The sequence below is a fragment of the Physella acuta genome, unplaced genomic scaffold (genome assembly GCF_028476545.2).
Source record: "Physella acuta isolate Inbredline_101_S28 unplaced genomic scaffold, ASM2847654v3 ptg000572l, whole genome shotgun sequence".
Taxonomy (NCBI): Eukaryota; Metazoa; Mollusca; class Gastropoda; family Physidae; genus Physella; species Physella acuta.
Genome location: NW_026732091.1, coordinates 81,231 through 103,773, shown reverse-complemented (window position 1 = coordinate 103,773; position 22,543 = coordinate 81,231). Strand labels below are relative to the sequence as shown.

The 22,543-nt window shown below is 32.6% G+C and overlaps 1 protein-coding gene across 1 annotated transcript in view; it reads left to right on the top strand.

Annotated features, from left to right (window-relative positions):
* LOC131946833 (uncharacterized) overlaps positions 1-22,543 on the top strand; it is an 82,356-nt gene that overhangs the window by 1,513 nt on the left and 58,300 nt on the right. The window contains exon 2 of the mRNA XM_059307803.1: positions 2,317-2,410. Coding sequence (XP_059163786.1) covers positions 2,317-2,410 — 94 coding nt within the window. The remainder of the gene's footprint in view (positions 1-2,316; positions 2,411-22,543) is intronic.

Below are 22,543 nucleotides of genomic sequence, written 5' to 3'. Positions count from 1 at the left end.
ATCAATAAGAGAAGCGCGACACGCATTTACTTCTCATGTGATCAAACATATTCCTTTATATATATACGAGCCGGCCCGCGGCATAACATACGCCGCTATTTAGTTGTTTCTAATTTTCAATAATTCATAATTTGTGAATTCGACAGCACCAACGCTGACACTGAAAATATTTCTTTAAAACACTATAAGTAGCTCGTTAAGGACCATAACCCCCCCCCTTCCTTCCCTCCCCCCCCTCCTTCCCCCCCCTACGTTTAAAATCGTTGGCTCTGCTTGTAAACATTTAGAGTGAACACAGCTCACTAAAACCATGTAGGGGTGGGGAGGTAGGGAGAGCGTTTGCAGCTTGTTTTCTAACGGCTCGAAGAAGAGAATTATATATATATATATATATATATATATATATATATATATATATATATATATATATATATATATATATATATATATATATATATATATATATATATATATATATATATATATATATATTTAATATATATATATATATATATATAATTGTCTTGCAATCCTTTAAATAAAGTGCATTTCAACTGAATCTATCAGTTAAGTATTTAAAGAGATAGTGTCTTTAGCACTATGCCTAGTTGCGATGAATTTCCCTATTGTGTGTTAGGTATCACTTCACTTGCCCCAAAGAACGTCAGTTATTTAAATGAACTTTACTTTTACTCTACTACATAGACATTGAAACCCTCAGTCAACCACCCACATACATTACACGCATACACAATGTAGACCAAATTGCATACGAACATGCTCAGCACCTTAAAGTTTTCGGTTATGTCTATATGAGAATGTAACAGTTTGATGCAAATCTGTAAACAATACCGTATTATTGAATCAAATGTATAATCTCTATAGTGTTTAATGCATTTAGGTTTCTCTTAACCCGGATATTTAAAGATATATCGCCATGTACATCACTGTTGATGGTCTGTGGTTTGGTTTGGGGGTTATGGTACCGTGTGTGTTGGTGTGCTTTCTCTAAAACTTCCCCGTGAGCCGCGACATGCGGCTTGGGCCAGCTTCACCGTAGGTCCGCGAGCCGCAAGGTACGGCTCGACACCGATAGTGTTTGTTTCTTTAACAAGTCATTTAACATGTAAAAAAACCTACATTCTTTAACATAACTCACAATTATCTTCATTTACTACTATTGAAATTTCATTTCTGTTCATTTTGATGTTTAATACATAAATCTGGTTAGAAAAACATAGGAGCTATAATTGTTTAAGTAGGTGAGGGCTGTATAAAAAAAATTGGGTCACGGAAATAATGAGGTCAGGAGGTGGAAACGCCTCTGGTATAAAAAGAGTTAATTTCTACTATTGAGAAATAAATGTTTATTTCACAAGAATTTCAAACGTGTAGCTGTTTTATATAAAGTACGATTATCTTCTATCATTTAATACTTTTATTCCGGATCATCATACCGTAGCGAAGCACGGGTAAGAGCTAGTGGATATATGAGGTAGAGTAGCGGGACCATGGAGAATTGGGACTCTTCTTAATTTCGGAATCTGTGCAGCAAAATGTTGATGTATCCGCAATAACATGAAACTAAAGACACATCTCTTTTAATAACTTATTTCCAACTTCAGCTAATTGTTAGTTTGATCTGTATAGAGAAGTGCCTAAACATTTTTTTGTATCTTCACAATCCTTTAAACACGGTGAACATTTATGTTATCTTTCCTATCTTTTTATTAGAGTACGTTCTTTAATTATGTAATTGCATTATTCGTGTACGTTTAGTGCTTATTAACAACTAAGATTTATAACAAATACTATGCCACAAACTAGCTTTGGTAAGAAGTGAGACAAGATGTACATTACACACTCAAGCCCTTTAGTATATCATATTAAGTTGTTACTTTAATGAAATAATTTCATTTTTACAGTCAAATATTTATCCTACATTGTATTTATTGAAACTACAAACCCCTTATTGTTTTTAAAAAAATGACATGACTGTCCCAGTTCTTCTTTTGCATGTCCCACTTCTCAATGTCATGATGACTTATACATTTTGTGTCATAAACGTGTACGTATACTATCTGGAGTGTTAACGGCGATGTCCAAACTTAAACGATTGCATATATAAATTATTGGACAAGGTTAGGATCATTTTAGACAGATACAAGAGAAAATACTATTGTTTATAACGATTTGCTTATCATCAAGCTAACAGTATAGTTTGGTATTTAAATGTGGAGATTATAATTTCAAAATGTAAATGTGTATTCTGAATAGAAATATATTAATAAGTCATATGTCGTATCAAATACCTAGCATTAAAACAAGATCTACAAAATGACACCAAAACACAACTGAGCGACTCAACAGTCGGTGAACTATACAATATAGAATTCAAGAATTTTAAGAAGTAAGTAATGTGTATTGTTTAAAGTAAGATGTCTGGACATTTTCAATTGTAAAGCTACATTTAAATTATAATTTACTATTAAATAAAGTCTCAAAAATTAAATATGCAAAATACTTTAAATTAAAAATTAAATACATCGCCTACATAAATTTTACTACACTTTAAAGACAGAATTAAAAATATGCATATTTTCTCACAAATAAGGTACAGACAGACAAACAAACCTTTAATCCTACTGTCAATTGGGTCTACTATAAATGTATCAATTCACAAATACCACGAGATCAACCCGTTCATCCTGACAAGCAACCGTATTCAATCTGGGAACAGGACATTTTCCTTAACAATATCACTATATCACCATCTGATCATAAACTTATTATCTATTGTCCAACAAAAAGATCAAGCTTGATTTTACTCCACTGTCGACATCAAATTTAAGCCAATCTCGAGAAGGATCATGATCAATATTACCTTCATGATCAGGGTCGTAATGACATTATACCACTACATCCCTCTTTTCACATAATGCCAATCAAGTACCTAAATAGTTTTTCAGCATATCGATTTAAAAAAAAGAAACAAACACAGAAACATATAAGTAGTCAGTTTAATCATATTGCATTTACTATGTCTATATATATTGTTTTATAAAACAGGTCCATCGATTGTTATGTAAAGATTGTTGTTCTCACTCACAATGAACAGGTATGTAGTTTTTATTCTATATATATAACTCATGAACACAAAATACATGTTAAAAATCGATTTAAAAAATAAAAACAACCGACAGAAATTACATGCTCTATTATGGCACCATAAATAGTGGATTTGTTGTTAGGTTCATGTGTGTCAATGAGCTATTTGACAACTGGTTTGTTGTATGGGAAATTTTAAATTGAGAATTAGATATCAGTTATACTGATATTCAGATTGCGTGTCTGGATTCAGAGTGAAAATATGTTTTGCCTTTAAGGCAAGTCGGGTCTTGGCTAGTCTCTCTAAGACTTTGATAAATACATTTTTCTACTCAAAACTAATTAATTATGCGTCGTTTTAAATAATCTACATATTATTATTTTCTGTTCTTAAGGATAGACAGCAAGGATTAAAAAAAATAACACAAAAATAATATATAGCCGATAATAACAGTACTGGTTGCCATGGAAACCGCGAAAAGGTGTGAAAAATAACACCTTTTAAAAACTTAAAACCTCTAATGACTTTGTTTTCGTAGAAGATTTTTAAAAGATGATAAAAGATTTAGATTTCTAAATCAAAGCTATACATGTCTCTGTATATTTATTGCGATAGCTCGTACTCAATTTCTAATACAAATTTTTACGTACATTTATGTACAAAAATTAGTGGGTGGTGCTACATAAATATCAATATTGTCTAAAGTATTGTAGTGAAAGTAATGTAAAAACTTTGTTTTGTAGAAGGTATGATGCTAAATGGAATGTTTCAGTCTTGTATAAAAAAGGATTCCAAAGCCTTAGCGATTTGAATGTTTTATTTTTAGTAAACATGCAAAGTTGAGAAAAGAAGTGCGTTAAAAACTAAAAGACACTGTGCGTTTCCTTTTTTGGATCACAGAGAAAATAGCCGCTGTCGGCGTAGTAGTGTAAACATTTGCCGCGGTGTACCCTGTTTCACATCCAAATAAAAGGATATCCGTGGGCTGTAGAAGTTCGGAATGCTCGGGTTAGATGGATAAAATGTATTAGTACTGAACTAAAAAAAAACTTTGATGAGCAAAATTGTTTTTAGTCGAAAACATGTATATTTTGTATCCTTAAAAAGCCGCGAAAGGACAAGTTTCTAAATTTCTAATTTTTTTTCAATTCTACCCTGGGTGGTAGAATAACATTAAAACAGAGTTACCATTGTAATACAGACTTTAAGTATAATATAGACTTGGAGAACACTGTAGTACAACCCATGTTATATTCTGTGTAGGTCTAATATTACATTAACTATTATATTTTATGTATTTCTAGTCCATATTGCCTTCTGAACGGCAACTAAATCTAATTTAGGATATTGACAGTAAAGTGCCAATCATGTTTGTCATATTACTCATTTTATATTTCTCATTTGATTTCACTTTATGATACATTATAATAGTCATTTATATTGTGATGTTACAATGTTCACAAATGTTTGTAAAACTATTTTTTCAAAGCAGCGTCTAACAAATTGACTTAAGTTAAATACGCAACCAAAACATAAAAGTAACCCACAAATTTAAACTCTCTCTCTCTCTATCTCTCTCTCTCTCTCTCTCTCTCTCTCTCTCTCTCTCTCTCTCTATATATATATATATATATATATATATATATATATATATATATATATATATATATATATATATATATACGAAAACCGGCTCAGAAGTTTGACTGCCATTAGCCAGGCAGGTCGCAGTGTAGCAAACTCCGACACATGGTGGTAGTAGCAAGTCGTTTATTGTCGGTGTAATTGCTACACGTCGGTCGCTTCTCCGTCGGCTCTTACCGGGCTTTCCTCCCCCCCCCCCCCCCCCACTAGACGCGGAAGTCCTACCGCCTGGTACCCAGCTTGATCGTGGGGGGCGTTCGGCTCCAGGAATAGATGATATACCGGCAGAAGCACTGACAGCAGATATAGAAACTAGCACCACACTGCTACACACAGTCTTCAAGAAAATCTGGGAAGATGAACAAATACCAGAGGAGTGGAAGGAAGGACTACTCATAAAGCTTCCAAAGAAAGGCGATTTAGCGCATGCTCTAGCTAAAGAGGGATAACACTTTTGTCCATCCCAGGCAAAGTCTTCAACAGAATATTATTAAACAGAATGAAGGTAGCGATAGACCCCCAGCTTCGAGATCAACAGGCGGGCTTAAGGAAGGAAAGGTCATGCATAGACCAAATTGCTACCCTGCGCATCATCATTGAACAGACCCAAGAGTGGAACTCATCTCTCTATACTAATTTCATAGACTACGAGAAGGCCTTAGATAGCCTGGATAGGCAGTCAATGTGGAAATTGTTGAGACACTACGGGGTGCCACAGAAAATAGTCAACATTATTATGTCTTCATATGAACGTCTCAAGTGTAGAGTAGTGCATGGCTAACAGACTATAGAGGCCTTCCCAGTACGGACTGGAGTAAGGCAGGGTTGCCTACTTTCACTATTCCTGTTCCTGCTGGCCATAGACTGGATTATGAAGATGTTAACAGAGAAATCGCGGAACGGTATACAGTGGACACTGTGGAGCCAGCTGGATGACCTGGACTTTGCTGACGACCTGGCCCTCCTTTCTCACACACAACAGCAAATGCAGGATAAAACCAACAGTGTTGCTAATTTTTCTACATGCATGGGCCTGAACATCCACAGAGGGAAAAGTAAAGTTCTCAAAGTCAATGCATCAAAAGTGGATGGATTCACCTACCTTGAAAGTATTGTTGATAAGCAGGGTGGGACACAAGCAGACATACAAATAAGGACGGGTATAGCAAGAGCAGTCTTCAACCAACTAAAAAACGTTTGGGGTTCGGGAGATTTAACACTTGGAATAAAAATCCGGATCTTCAACACACTAGTAAAACATGTTTTACTCTATGGAGCCGAGACATGGAGAATAACTGCTATAAATAAGAAGAAAATACAATCATTTATAAACGTATGCCTTAGAAAGATCCTGCGAATTCGCTGGCCTAAAACCATCAGAAATGATGTTCTATGGCAACGGAAAAATCAACTGCCAGTTGAAGTAGAGATCCTCCAGAGAAAATGGAAATGGATTGACCACACACTCAGGAAGCCTGTATCCAGCATAACAAGACAGGCCCTCACCTGGAATTCACAGGGCAGGAGGAAGAGGGGCAGATCAAGAAAGACCTGGAGACGTGACATGGAAGAAGACACCAAGAAGATTGGATACACCTGGGCACAGTTGAAGAGACTAGCCCTGGACAGAAACGTCTGGAAAGCTCTTGTCAGCGGCCTATGTCCCAGCAGGGACGCCAAGCAAACACGACATGATACCCCTGTCAATTCTTTCCACCTAAGTATTTGCCCCTTCCAACAATAACCATGACGTATTACCCCGTATCTGTTATTTCCCTGTTATTCCCCCCGTCAATGTGTTTGTGGGTTCGTTATAGAAATGTAACAGTATATTTTCTAGCTTAACTTGTCATTTTATTTACAACAAATATAGTCCATTCAGGTTGAAACAATGAATAAGATCTTAATAGTTGAAATAGTTCAGTACATTGAACTACTTGAATAACACAGGACGCCAACAAAGTACATGGGTAATCCACAAACGAAATGATATAGTAACAGCTTAAATTTATTATCGAGGCACACCGCTCAAACCGTACGTACCCCTTTATATCAACGTCAGTGAGCGAGATCACCCGAAATCATAGAATACCATAATTGATCTCACACAATTATTCTGTTGGTCAGGTATTCTCCTGAAATTTTAAAGAGTCGGATTTTATTCCCTCAGTGTTTAAGGTTCATAATTACTGTAGACCGATATATTGTGTGTGTGTGTTGTATCTAGTTTGTGGTTGTTGTTCTGGTTCTCGTCCTGTAAATAGTTCAATGTAACTTTTTTAACATTTTGTAGTTTTGACTTTAAGCTTTCGATTCATGTTCTTAAATTTTTATTAAAAGTGTCTGCTTTAATATTTTAAACATTACCTGTCATGAATCAAGGTTCATAATGGTCATTTGAAGATTATGTCATACAGTAGCCGCGTGGCATTCGTTGTTCTTCATGATGAATCTCGGCCGCTTAAGCCGCCCCTTCATTATCATTGAATCAATGATGTATTTTACCTGTGTCTCATTGTTGTTTAATTAGAATGTGATTATTATTCCCAGTCTAGGCGGTCTTAATGTTTGATTTGGTCTCTTGTTCAGATCGTATTGCACCCTATATGGAAGTGTTATTTACACCCGCGTCAAGTTAACTTTGCATATATATATATGTATATATATGTAGTCGCAGCTACACAATTGCTTGTTTGGCCTATCGTTTGTCTCGTTAGACAAGTGGTCCCTTAATACGTAATAATGCGTTTTATTAATGTAATGTTTTTATTATTGACTGGTTGCCAATACTTGGTTCAGTGAAAAGTGTGTAACAATACAAGTCAATAATTAACACATTGCAAAGGTTAAACACTTATTTAGATTTTAATACATGAAGGTTAACATAGAGTAATATATAAAGGAGCAAAGTTAGATTAGCCTAAAATGGTGACTCGTCATCAGGGCGGCGTGGGCACCAGTGGCGGAACTAGAAAAAAAGGGCCACCCGCAAAAATTTTTTAGCCCCTCCCCCCATTATATATATATATATATATATATATATATATATATATATATATATATATATATATATATATATATATATATATATACATACTTACATACATATATATATATATATATATATATATATATATATATATATATATATATATATATATATATATATATATATATATATATATATATATATATATATATATATATTTATATGCAAGCACAAAATATAAACATAGGATACTCATTACTGGCCTGTTCGGGTTTAGAATTTTTTTTTTAATTAAACCAAATTACTACATCATATCATATGTGTAAGTGCATTAGTGTGTTTTGAGAAAATCATTATTTTTAATTTGCGCTATTGGTCCTCTTTATAATAATTATTAGTCTGCCAAAAGAATATAAAACATGAACGCTTTGTAGAAGTATTGTCTTATGATTATTTATCGGCTGTGAGCCCCTAAATGGCGTACCCTCCCCCGCATTGCGGGGTCTGGCGGCACTGTAGTTCCACCCCTGGTGGGCACATTGCTCACACACGGACCTCTGTAGGGCTCTTTAGCCCCACGCTGGCCGGCTGTAAAATACATTTGACAAACTTCCGAACATCTGTGTGATATACACATTCATTCAGACTTCACACACATACAATTTTACTATTGTGACAAAGATAATACATATACATTAGCCTGACATAGGGCCTAATATAAACATTACTAAAAAATATTCTTTTCATTCATACATTGTTTTATACCCATTTCATACTTATTTATTAATTTATAACAGTGCAGTTAATAAAAGTAAGTGTCAGGTACCTTCAAATAAAGCCACATAATCTTCTACACACGTTGCGAAAACATAAGTTAATTTCTCTGTAGAAAACAAGTGCCTTAGCGCCAACATAAGTATAATGTTATACTGACTATTGCCTTAGCACCAAAAACGTGTACATCCGAAGGAGGGGATGGAAGGTAGAGTGACCGGACTGTAGCGTCCCTACCCTACAGGTCACATGACTTAGGCTCCGCCCTCGTGACCGCAGTCTGAGGTCGAGGCCCGGTCAGCCTTACGATACCGCTGGACTCGGGTCCAGGTGTGTACCGTTACCTGTGGGGTAGCAAGATGGGGGGAGAAGTGGAGACACCATGATAAATATTTAGAATCTATCATAACATATATGTAAGTTCTTTCCCAGACATCCAATCATAGGGAAATCTGAGTTTAAACAGTAGCTATTAACATTGGTGTAAGACAACGACCGTGAGGCGTTTTTATTTGAATATTATCAGTTGCATGGGATCTGTAATTTGCACTTGAGTAGTTTGCCTTTTTAGACTCAAATATACGACGTATTTATCGATCTCATTCGTTAACAACTCTCTCTTGAATTACATGTATTTGATAAAGAATTCGATACAATATATTACACATATGTAACTACAACCATGTTAAAAATGTTGTTGTTTTTATCTACAGACACCAAGCTATGATGATTTACAAGAATTTGTTTCTGATGTTATGTCGGAGTTTTCTAACATGAGAGACTTTGACGCGGTACATTTCTTCATGTGTCAGAGATGTTTGATGACAATTTACTTTACTCTAGATGCGGAAGATAAACTGAAGTTTTTTACACTACTCTTAGATCTTAACTATGCTGGTAATTTAGTTTTACAGCTTGCAGTCTTAATTAAGTAAAAGGTGTGTAACATGACTGACAAATGGAACAGCCGTATTTTCAGGACCCGCACTACAACCTTGCAGAAGTTACTAGCATGTTGCTACTTGTATGTAAAGTCAATGACTGTGTTGCTACTTGTATGTTAATTAAGTTAATTAAGTAACTATGTTGAAGATGGAATATTGTGTAAAAAACATATAGCACTAGACAGATTCCGGTTTATTTGACTTGGTAAAATAACTAATGTTTTATTGATGACAGCAAATCTGAATTTCAAATGTATCCCTTTTATATGCAACATTTATGATGTAACGTTTCAGTATCAAAATGGCCCCGACGAAATAGCCCCGTATAGCCCCGTATAGCCGATCCGTCAAAACGCCAGTGAGAAATGGACCCTGTTGGGTTCTTCTGTCTAGGGGTATATATAGCAACAGACAAATACAACGTATACAACAGTAGATAACACTAACCTTCTATAAATATAATAATAATAATAAGATATTTAATATAAATATATATATATATATATATATATATATATATATATATATATATATATATATATATATAGTAATAAATAATAAAAGATCAAATGGGGTGTACAACATAAATAACACTACTCAACACCACGTTCCACGTCCACAGCCACACTACAACTTACTGCTTCACACACTGACACACGCTCTGACACCTGTCACCTGACACACCTGACGTGAACACCTCTCGCTCCATGTGACCACACTCAACCAAGGGCTACAATCATACTAAAGGGGGGGGGGGGTTACCTGTCGTTCAAGCACACAACACTTACACACAAGCGAGGGACATGTAAGGGACGTAACAAACAGACCCCGTCAATTAGACTCACGACAAATAGGCTTCTGTCATCAGGACTCCTGACAAAATGTCCCGTGTCAATATGGTTCCTGTCTAGACAGAAATTCTCAAACCCTAACCCAAGTATCTGACCTCGTTTTTAAGCACCATTTATTCTCTGGCTAAAATAAAACATTTTCAAAATGTTTAAAGTAGTCGCATAGCAGTTATGAGCTAAATTTATGTATGAATTTGTGTTGGTTCATGAAGTAGTTTTACATTCAGGCATTTATAAGTGGCCATATGACATATTTGACTGGAACCGAAACTCAAACATATTTATAAACAGACAAATATCCATATTTCAATCTCTATCCCTACAATAACACCTATAATTACACTAGTACTTCGTTCAGAGTCGTACCAAAATTAGAATTTATGGATTATAACGTAATAAATAATTTTAGCTCAATGGTTAAACGATCAAAATCAGAGTAAGAAACAAATAAAAGTAAAAAAAAATGAAGCACTTTCTTGATACATTGTCGTTACAGATATAACAACGAGATGCTTAAAAGATGAAAATCTTCTTGATACAACAGCACCAGGTTTTACTTTGTCTTTAATTCGTGATATGATGAATCTGTTGATGGTCGGTAGTAATGAAAGTGCAGAGTTTGCTTTGGTAATTATTGCACGATCCGTTTTTTTTTTAATTTATATTAAACAGAGTTATACAGTTTAAAAAGAAATGTTATGTTAATTAGAGAAAACGAAAAAGAAAGCAGTTCTTTAGAAGTTAATTTAATATTTAATTGTAGATTTTGGCCGTGATGGACGCTGTAAAGACATTTACAGATTTCCTTATTTCTCATAAGAACGTGCAGGTAAAGTAATTTAATGAAAGTATTTTTTTTTAATTACGCGCTTAGTAATTTTTATTTATTTTTATTCATAACATACTTAATTTTCTATTAAATTGTTTTAATTTTATAAATGAATGAAAGTAAGGCAAAGACCTAAGTTTCACAATAAAAATTAATTACATAAATCCTAATTTTTCATTCATTCATATCTTCAGAAAAAGGTTATTTATTAATTTACGTCTATTGTATAATGATTGCCTTAAGTACACATGTTTATCATTTGCCCAGATCAGAACATAGATTTATTTTAAGACAACTCTTTATATTGTTGTGTGACTAGTTGTCAAAACCTGTTTTAACTAAAGAGAGAGCAATCAGATGTTTACTATGTGCAGTGGCGTAGCGAGGTCGGGTGTCACCCGGTGCGGCACTTAATGGTGTCGACCCCCAAAGGCGTAGCGACCCTTCCCCTTGGACAAACTTTCATGTTTTCGATTTCCCCCCCCCCCCCCTCAAATTTTCGATTTGCACCCCCCTCCTCAGGTTTTTCTCTATATATTTTGCTATTTTTTGCTTTGGTGTCACCCCCCTAAATGGTGTCATCCGGTGCGCTCCGCACCCCCCTTTCCCTCGCTACGCCCCTGACTATGTGTGTGTATTGTTATATCACAAACTTCTGTATATTTTATCAAACGCTTTCGTTAACCTCAATAACGTTCCTACAACGTGTACAAATACCTAGGTGACCTATATTTGAGACACAAATGCAACCCTCGCTCCATAGTTGGATTCCACCAATTCCTAGTTTTCCCGTCAATTGTGTTTTTGTGTTGTCTTTTTCCAAAATTGCCTTAATTATTTGTTAGTGTGTCATTTCTTTAAATTATACTTTAAACTGATAACGTACTGATGATGCCCAACAGTATACTGTCCTCTTCTTTTATTTCTCTGACAACAATTTTGTGTTATAATTGGTTTCTATTGTCATAGGACTAAATCATGATCTGCTGACTTGATATACATTAACATCTCTTCAAACCATTAGTTGTGATAGCAAACAATTAAACGAATGCCAATGTTTAAAATTACAGAACTCCCAATCTAAATGGATCATTAGTAAAGTTGTTATCATTTTACATAACATTGCCAGAAGGAAGGGAGCGAAGAATTTTTTCTCAGGAAACAAGACATATGATGTAAGTAAACCATTAACTTGAGCATTGTGACTCCTTCGGTGTTCGTTATGTTTAGCACCAAAAACGTATGATACGGTGGACTAGTATAATCGTTGACTTAATCCGGGGTCCAACAGTAGAGCATGAATGGCACCTAGAGTTTCCCAACGGCCACCTGAGCACATGGAGTAAATAAAGGTGTTTTCTCAATTTGTTTTCTTCTGCCAGCTTGCAGGACGTCCGTTAGGCCAGCCAGCTCTCTGGTTGGTACCTGTTTCAGGTTAGAGAAAGTAAAGATACCTGAGTATAGAGCTCTCATCACTCATACTATTATGCTACGTAAACTAAACAACTGCACCCCCTTCACACTTTCAATCAGCAAGAGTATCTTTTTAGTCATTTTTCTTACTAATTGTTGCATAATTTTAAATTCCGCATTACATTTGAAAGTGCTGCATATTTAATTTTTTAAGTACTAAAATAGACTACGTTTATCATTTCAAATTAACATCCCTTTATAAAATCTAATGTATGGCAATGTTCACTAGGTTATTAAAAACATGGAGTTTGAAGAAAAAGACACATCTATGATTGCAACACTTTTACTGTTACTTATAGAAGACGATTCTACCACAGATACGGAGGCAATAAGTAATGACTTTTGTGTTACCTGTTAAATACTAATTATTTTACTAAATATCATTACAAGAATTAGCTTAACTATTACAGATAGTGTTGAAAACATAGGATTGTGATAATTTTAGTACTAATATCTGACTTACAGTTTATATTCTTATTATCATCAAAGGAAAAAAAAGAACGTTGAAAATCTATAATAATTACAGTTATAAATAAACATATTTGTATAAATTATTTTTTTTACTTTAACACGAAGTTGCACCTTATCAAACACAATCATTTTCCATAGATTAAGCTTTCTAATTCAGAAAATAAACAATACTCTATGTAGAAGCAAATAAAATGTATACAGACAATGCATTACCATTTCCGGAATGAACAATTAATCATCACGTGTAAAACAGAAATATGAATTAAATTAACCATGAAAAGAAGTAAAAAAGTAAAACTTGAAAAGAAAATTTATATTGACAGAAATTACTCTAATTTCCAAAAATTATCATATTTAAATAATTGAAACAATCTGGTCTGTGTATGGTTACATGATCTTAATTTGGTTTTTTTATGACTGTTTAATGCAATTTGATTTGCATTACTAATCGCAGTGATATCTTAATAGAAATGGTGTAAACATGTTGATCTTTTATTTTATATTATGTTTAACTTCAAAAAGATAATTAAGCTTAAAATATGTAAAATAATAGGCCTATGTCACATTGCGTTGACAAAGAGATTTGACCTCCGTATTAAGTGTAAAAAGCAAACTGAGGGCTAGCTTTTATTGGCGATGTCCCACAGGTAACGAATGGATGAGCATGACAAATGTATGAGCTATTATTAAGTTAAGGAAATATTTGTTATTACTCAATAGTGTACAAAATATCGGCGTTTTAATTCTTTTAAAACAATCTATACATATCATTCCAGAACTTGTCTTAATACTTTAACCTACTTATCTCTTCCGTGAGAAATGTTATTTTTAAAAATACTGCTTTTCGTAAAATGTGTATTGAATGTTAAAACAGGAAAGTCAAAACGTTGTCTGAAAGAAACTTTAATGCAATGTGTTACAAATAATGAAGAAGAGGAGCTAGAGGGATATTCACGATCTGAGTTGCTTCAAGGGCTGGCTAAAATCTTAGAACAAAATGACGATGAGTTGAATGAGGTAATCGTAATTGTTAAAATCTACTTTTAGCTAAGGCTCATTTAGTCAGACATTTTGATATTTGTCATAAGCTTTTCTCAAACATATTCCTTGTTTAAATTTAAAACACCGACCAACTTGCATTAGTTTTGATAGGAGAGTACATTAATAGCATCGTTTACATTATGATTTTTATGACATTTAAATCTGTTCAGATGCTTCCACTGTATCCACACCTAAAAGGAATACTAACACAGGAAGATCCTGATGAACAAATATTTACTACACAATGTTTGAGAGAGTTAAGTAGAAATAAAGAGGGAAGTGAGAAAATTATCTTAGACGAAGAATTAAATGACATGTTAATAGTTTTAATGAACAGACATAATGGGGATCTTTCTGCTAACGTACATTCGATTCTTTGGAGAGCTGGCCGTACAACAGGAATATTGCCATCTAAAACAGGTAAAAAGGTATAATAGATATTTTAGCTAGTATATCAATAATATAATTAACATCATCTTATGATATTATAGTGAAAATTTAATTTATTGTCGAGTGTCCAGGGATTATATTTTACAGAAATTTTCTTTTAATATCTTCAGATATTGTGTTGTCTGATGAGTTCCCCAAGAGATTTGAAATTAAACCAATGCCGTTAGGTCAAGGAGGTTTTGGTAGCGTCCATCTTGTTGTCGATGTTGATCAACCAGAGAATGAAACATTTGTTGCAAAGAAAACACACGCAGACCCAAAAAACCAAAAGAAGTGGATGGTACGTAGGGGCGATCATATGATGACATGCGTTAGAAATTAGTTACGCTAAATTGTAAAATGATAAAGCAGTAATGTTACATGTAAATATGTATTATATCATCAAATTGTCGATCCCCTAATTTTACAACATTTTATATTAAAAATTATTCATTGTACTAACGTATTTTTAACCACTTCTCTAACATACACCATGTCTTGTTCCTGTATATATCTGATCACGTGCACGTGTATATTTACAAATGTACACATATTCTGTTTATTTTTAATAGGAGAGCTTACAATCAGAGGCTTCAATTTTAATTAAACTGAAACACAAAAATATCGTCAAGTTTCATGGGTATCAAAGGAAAGAAAATGAAATAATCTTATTTCTGGAGTATGTAAAAATGGTAAAACATTATTTCTTTATTATTATTATTATTATTATTATTATTATTATTATTTGACACTCACGTTGGAAAATTAAAACTGTTTTAAAATGTCAGTTGGGTTTTGCTGACAATGATTGTGTTTATTCTCAAGGGCACTCTCTCCACGTTTATCAAACAACACACAAGGCTCGATGAAAATTTGACCAGACAGTTTACAATTCAAATTCTGGAAGGCGTGAAGTACCTACATGAAAACAACATCTTGCATTTGGACATCAAAGGTATTACAAAATAATTTACTTTTTTAAATAGTGTAACTATTATAAAGAGTGAACGTAACTATTTTTAAGAAAAATCTTTAAATTTTTAACAGGTACTAATATTCTAATGGTGGATGAATCAAGCATTAAATTAACAGACTTTGGCCTGTCGACAATACTTAACGAGGAAGAAGGAGTTGAAGCAGAAAGGGGCACAACACGATATATGGCTCCTGAGATGATTAACTGCCCTGATGGTAGGATATTTAAAGATTGTTGCAGCTTGGACATTTGGTGAGAATGTTTTATTTAAAAAATAATTAAATTACGATAGGTTTTAGAATTAAACAAAAGAGCAATTATAAAATAATAACATCAAAATGTATTATTTATATTACTAAGCTTTCAAAACTGTTATTGTTGTCAGCCTAAGCTAAACGTATATTTAGTCCAAACAATATAATTTTCCTATATTCTATTTGTGTAATATATATTATTAATACATTCAAAATTCGCCCAGGAGTGTGGGAAGTACAGTTGTAGAGATGATAACTGGATCACCACCAAACTCAACAACAACAAATTCAGCCAATGTAAATTTTAAAATCGCTATGCTGCAGAGACCAAAGTATGAGCTGTCAATCACAGCGTCAAAAAACCTGAGAGATTTTTTAGAAAAGACATTTACACCTGAGGCAGAACAAAGGCCATCAGCAGAAGATTTATTGAGAGAAGACCCTTTTGTAACAGGCAGTTTATAAATGTTGACTCCATTGAACAACATATGTTTATTACTACAAACACTTATTAGCAGTGTTTTTTTTTTAAATAAAAGCTTGTGTCGTTAGTGGATATGAAAAGTTTTAAAGATATAAAATAAATCTTTTGATAATCCTTAAACAAGATAAAATTGTTAAATGTGTGTAGTAAATGCTAATTCGTATTTAAAATTATCCATACAAATTATAAATTAAGAACTATCCATTTTTCAAATATGACCCTTCTTAGAATATATCTATAGTAAACATCCTTGTGAAATTATTTTAGCAACATTTTGCAACTATAATAGCAAATAAAACAGTACTTCTGCGAATGTATATATTAACATCAAAACAATCACTTCATGTTGAAAACTAGTATCAAAAGTTTCAATTTACACCACTGTGTTTTTCAATCCTAATAAAATATACTTTTAGCTACAAAAGCATAATTTGTTTTTGCATATTTAGAATGTTTAAAAGCCAGTACTTCAATCACACACTATAAATTGTACTCTCTTAGTAGATGATTAAAGAAAAAAAAATTACATTTATATATATTTTTGTTTCTAGAACAATGTTTTTAAGTAAACGTTTTAGAAAGCATCTGATCTTTAGCTTTATTTTGTAAATTTTATCTTTTTTTTACAAAAAATAATATTGTAGCACATATGTGTTGGTTTTAGATGTTTTGTGTAATTAAAACAAAACCATCAAAATATAAGTAGTATCAAAGAAATCAGTTTAGCCTTTTGATGCTATTTGCCAATTTATGGGGCTACATTTTCGAATATGTATATGAATGCTAACCAGAATTTTACGATTTCCAACAACTGGCTTGATTCCTGCCAGCCGTGACTCCTCATAGAAAACGTATTGGTTAATGGACATAGTGCTGCCACACGGTACTTCAGTTAAGAAAGGATAATTTCACTTTTCTTAATATAAATATCTTTTATTTTGTTATGTACTTTTTAATGCACTTTATACTTACTTATGAATATAGTAATATACTAAAGCAATCAAATCCAACTACTTTGCAACTATTCAACCTAATAATTTTATACTACTAATTTTATATTATGTATTATATGAAGAACAGAGCAAGTACTATAGCTTAATGTTATATATTAAAACACATGTTGTTTAGGTCTTGTTTAGATGCTTGAATTTGCTCTATAAAATATATTATTACAGCCGATTTTTGTAATACTTTTATTATCAAAATTATTTTAAATGTATTTAAAAAAATGTTTAAATGTTATCAAACATAATACTAATTCACATTTTAGAGTTATCGTGTCAGTTAAATGTAAATGTATTTTTTGCATTACTATCCCCATTACTAAGCATAATATACTACAAATAAGTGTTTTAACATACATGATTGAAAATACATTTATAAAACTTTAATTTTCGCTTGCAATTACTTATAGTCTCATATTATTTTCATATATTTCATCTATTTTTCAACAGAATATTATTGTTGATCAACTGTATAAATCATGATATATGTGCATTAAAGCCGTAGCTAAAGCCAGGTTTAAAACCAGAGCCAGTTGAACATGGACAAAATTTAGTTGAACGTAATTAACAGGGAGTAAAGATAATCTCTTTCTCGAGGTTTTAAGTTTAGATATACGCGGAGATACTAAAACATGAAAAGCAATAAATCTAAAGTAAGGCAAAACTATAGTTTGTTATCTAATACCAGTGTTATAATTTTTGTTATATTACCACAAATTAAACTTTATTTATTGAACGAAATATCGAATTACATGTAAAAAAAATAAGCATTTTGTGGGACGGCGTTTTTTAACCAAAGGAAAAAGTATATTTATAAATGGGGGAGGGGATTTATTGTGTACCATGTGTGGCGGAAGGTGTTGCTCAGCGTACGCTATCAACAACTAAATTGCATAGTAACAAACTTAAGAAGTTCATTATCAAACACCGCTGATAGGAAGATATATAAAATTCCTAATTAAAGTGACTTAACACGTACTTAAATTGTAAAATCATATATTTTGTTGTTTTGTAGAAAGTAAGTAAATCTCCTTCCATGTGAATCAACATAAAAATTGTAAGTCAAAAGATATTGATTGATACGATAGACCAATAATATTAGGTAAAATAAACCAAAACAATTCACGATAGGTTATTGACTAACCTCGTTTGTATGGGAGACATATTGTTACTCTAAAAGCTTCAGGATAGCATGCCTTTGTTTGTTTTAATTGCAATCTTTGGTTTTATTTGTAGTTTAAATATCATACAACAATGTTTCTATGTTTTAATTTTTTATTATTTGTTTTGGGTTGATCGACACAGAAATTCGAATAAATACTGGTTTAGTCCTTTTTAAACTAAGCTTAAATATCTGCAATGAATATAATGAATACTTCTACTTTAAAAAAAATGATGAAACCCCCACATCCTATTTCTCCCCCTCACCCCCTCCCTTCCCACTCCCACACATAAACACATTTACTCATTTCCCATTGTCAAACAAAGGTAAGTTTATACTTTTGTTTGAGTTTATTACATGTATGAAATGGTACATCAGAATTTATAGCAAGCTATAAATTGAACGGGTACATTATAATATATGTCGGACTTTAAAGTTCTCATATTGAGCTAAAGACATGTGTAAGGATACTAGCAACAGTGAAACGAGTAACTTCACAAACAACGACTATAGCCATGGCTAGTGCTAGTATTTTTACTTACAATGTAATGTCATAGGTTGCAAATATGTGGTGTGCGCTAATGTCAGAACATGACATTTGCTTGTTCTCTTTTTTCATAATTAAGTATTTAAAGATATTGTCGTTCTACTATGATAGGTTATACATTGTAAAAACTTACCGAAATATTTGTTTACCAGAACACTCAGACAAACTCGTGAAATACAACAAAACTATTTATAGCAGACACACCTGAGATATTTTTACTTGCACTTGCCCGGGAAATGACAATCTTTAGCTTGTTCAAGTGGGTTTTTAATGTATCTAGAGACAAACACTTAAATTATAATATTGGTTGTTTTACTCAGATGTTCTTAATCTAAACATTGTATTTACCTTCCGGACAGGCAGAGCGTATTGTCATGTATGGTGAAATGAAAATTGATAAAACATAGACCTCTAATCAAAGTATTATTTAAGACCACACCCCATTGTATTACGTTGTTCAGTTCGCTTGCATAAACACAAACTGCTAGCCTCAACTTCTTCTAAAACAGTTACGGTATTCCCACAAGCATGTAGGAAACTCATGTGTTATGTTAATGTGTGATACACATTTTGAAACCAGACAAGACAATGTGTGTTGTGTTCCGTCGTTATTTTTTTATATCACGTGTATCATTTACTAAACATTATCGAAATACGCATACAAGCCACACAATATTCGTTACTTGATTATTTTGATGATGTGTTATAAAACACAAAACCTGTTTTGTTATTAGAATAAAACTACTGATTGGAACTAGAGTTGAAACATTAACTTTATCCTGAGTAATCGGGCACACTTTATCATTCAGTGTATGAAGCAACTATATGCCAGGTAAACTCGATTATTGGCAATTTTAATATGTAGATTTTGACATTTGCATAAGCAGCTAAAACGTTGTTGTTTGTAGACAGAAACCAACCGGATGAATAAACCAGCACTACTTGACCTTATGTCCTTAAGCTGGTAGACCAATGGTTATTCTCCAACCTACGCAGCATCACATGTATTGGTGTATCTAAAAATATAATTAAAAAAACCCAACAATTAACATCTCACACTCGTGGCGGACGTAGCCACTAATGTACAACAAGCAAGTTTTAATGTGTGCATTACATTCTTCCTTTCAATAATCACAAGCACAAACCATACTTTAAAGGTAATCTATTTTATAACAATTGTAAATGCATTTAAATGATTTAATTAATAATATTTTTAACAATCTAATTTAATGAAGCTAATTATTATCACCGTAGGCCTTATAATTTTAAAGTACATTTCCGAAAAATTATAAAAATAAATAGAGACATTTTAAAATTATTTAGATGCTCTCAACTTAAAACTGAAACCCATGCACTAGCCTTCAAAACGTTGCTCGTGTTATTTCGTTGTTGTATCGGGCCGACCTGGTATCAAACTTTCGAAGTACGTAGATAATACATAAATAGCACAAAATTATACACAATTGTTTTGATGCGTTAAACACTGATAAAGTAATTAAATAGGTTCTCATTTTAAAAATGCATAAAATAACTGAGTCTGGCCAGTAAGAAAAATATTTAAAGTATCTAATTTGCAGAAATCAATGTAACAGTAATTCAAACATAAAATTGCGATCACTCATATGTAGAAAATTTCATATTCATAAAAAAAGAGTTGTCGGATAAAATTTGTGATGAGCATTTTGTTCAAAACATAATAAATATTATTAGTTTTTTCTTTTATTTTTTTACTTTCTGATACAATACTATTAATTTTATTAATAATTTCTAAAATTCATCTTAAATTAATTATAATACAGGCGCTTAATTAAAGTGGTACTTATAAGTACCTTCAGTAGATAACGGGTTTTAATGTAATGATTGATAGTTGTATTTAATATAAAATGGTTGGTAATGTTTGTATTTCAGAGTTCTTTTTTGGTGTATGTTTGTGCTTGTGTTTTAGTATAATGATTGTTGATTATCTAACAATGATTAATTGGCTGCGTTTAAACGAGATGATACACAGTTTTCAAGCACGTGATTAGCTTTATCTACATCATCTACATCATCTACATTATCTACCTCATCTACATCATCTACATTATCTACATCATCTATATCATCTATATCATCTACATCATCTACATCATCTACATCATCTACATTATCTACATCATCTACATTATCTACATCATCTACATCATCTACATCATCTATATCATCTACATCATCTACATCATCTACATCATCTATATCTTCTACATCATCTACATCATCTACATCATCTACATCATCAACATTATCTACATTATCTACATCATCTACATTATCTACATTATCTACATTATCTACATCATCTATATCATCTACATCATCTACATCATCTACATCATCTACATTATCTACATCATCTATATCATCTACATCATCAACATTATCTACAGTATCTACATCATCAATATCATCTACATCATCTACATTATCTACATCATCTACATCATCTACATTATCTACATATCTACATCATCTACATCTAATGTTGCTTGTGCTTAAGACAAGTGGGGCAGATGAAGAAGAATTTATCTGTTATGATTCTTCTGTACAATACTTCCGCATATTGCTGAATAAAAACATTTTAAGTTATTAACGATATCGTTGTTCTCCATAACACTCAGACCAACTTATGAAATACAACAGGTGAACAATTAACCCGCATGGATGTAATATATTATAACCGTATTTCAACAGTTCGAATGGATTGTGTAACTGAAATTAAAGTCGACTTGATCAATATAATTGTATGACTACCATTACCCTCTTTTTTATGTCGGCTAAATGTCGTAGTAATGTATCATTTGTTAGTGCCCGCTTTAATATGTTTTTATATTCGACACTGATAAATAGCGTGTTTTAATGTATCGTACTGCAAATGTTGATGTGAAAATCAACTTAACATTAAGGTTTTGAGCAATACACTTAAACTCTTGATATAGTTAAAACACTTTAGGCCGACACAGACCAAAGTCTACAGTTTTAGGCAGGAATGTACGTGACCGATTTTTAATTGAGTTGTGACCTAGCTACGGGTTGTATGGCTAACGGTTATCATTTCACAGCGATACCACACATATATTTACATACATTACATCAAACATTTCTTAACATGCCTTTAAATAATCATATGTGTGAGTTTATGGCTGTCAAAAGTGTGTTAAGAATATCAAGTTTTTATATGTAACGCAAAATACATTTATGAATATGCATGAAATTATTCATTCTTTTCAAACCCCATTTCTAAAGATGATTTTTTCGACATGGAAATTGATAAGAAATGAAGTAGGAGTTTGCTAGGAATAAGTGAAATGTGTGGATGCTGGTTTATAAAGGGACAGTAAAAAGAGAAACACATTCATCCAATATAGTTTAGACCAGGACCTAGTTCGCACAGTATATTTCACAACTCCGACAGTGAGCAATAACAGCTTGCGTTGTTAAATACATACTAGAATGCTATTAAATTTATTGTGTTTTTCTGGCTAGGTACAACATAATGTTAGAGTTACACGTTTGAGTTATGTTA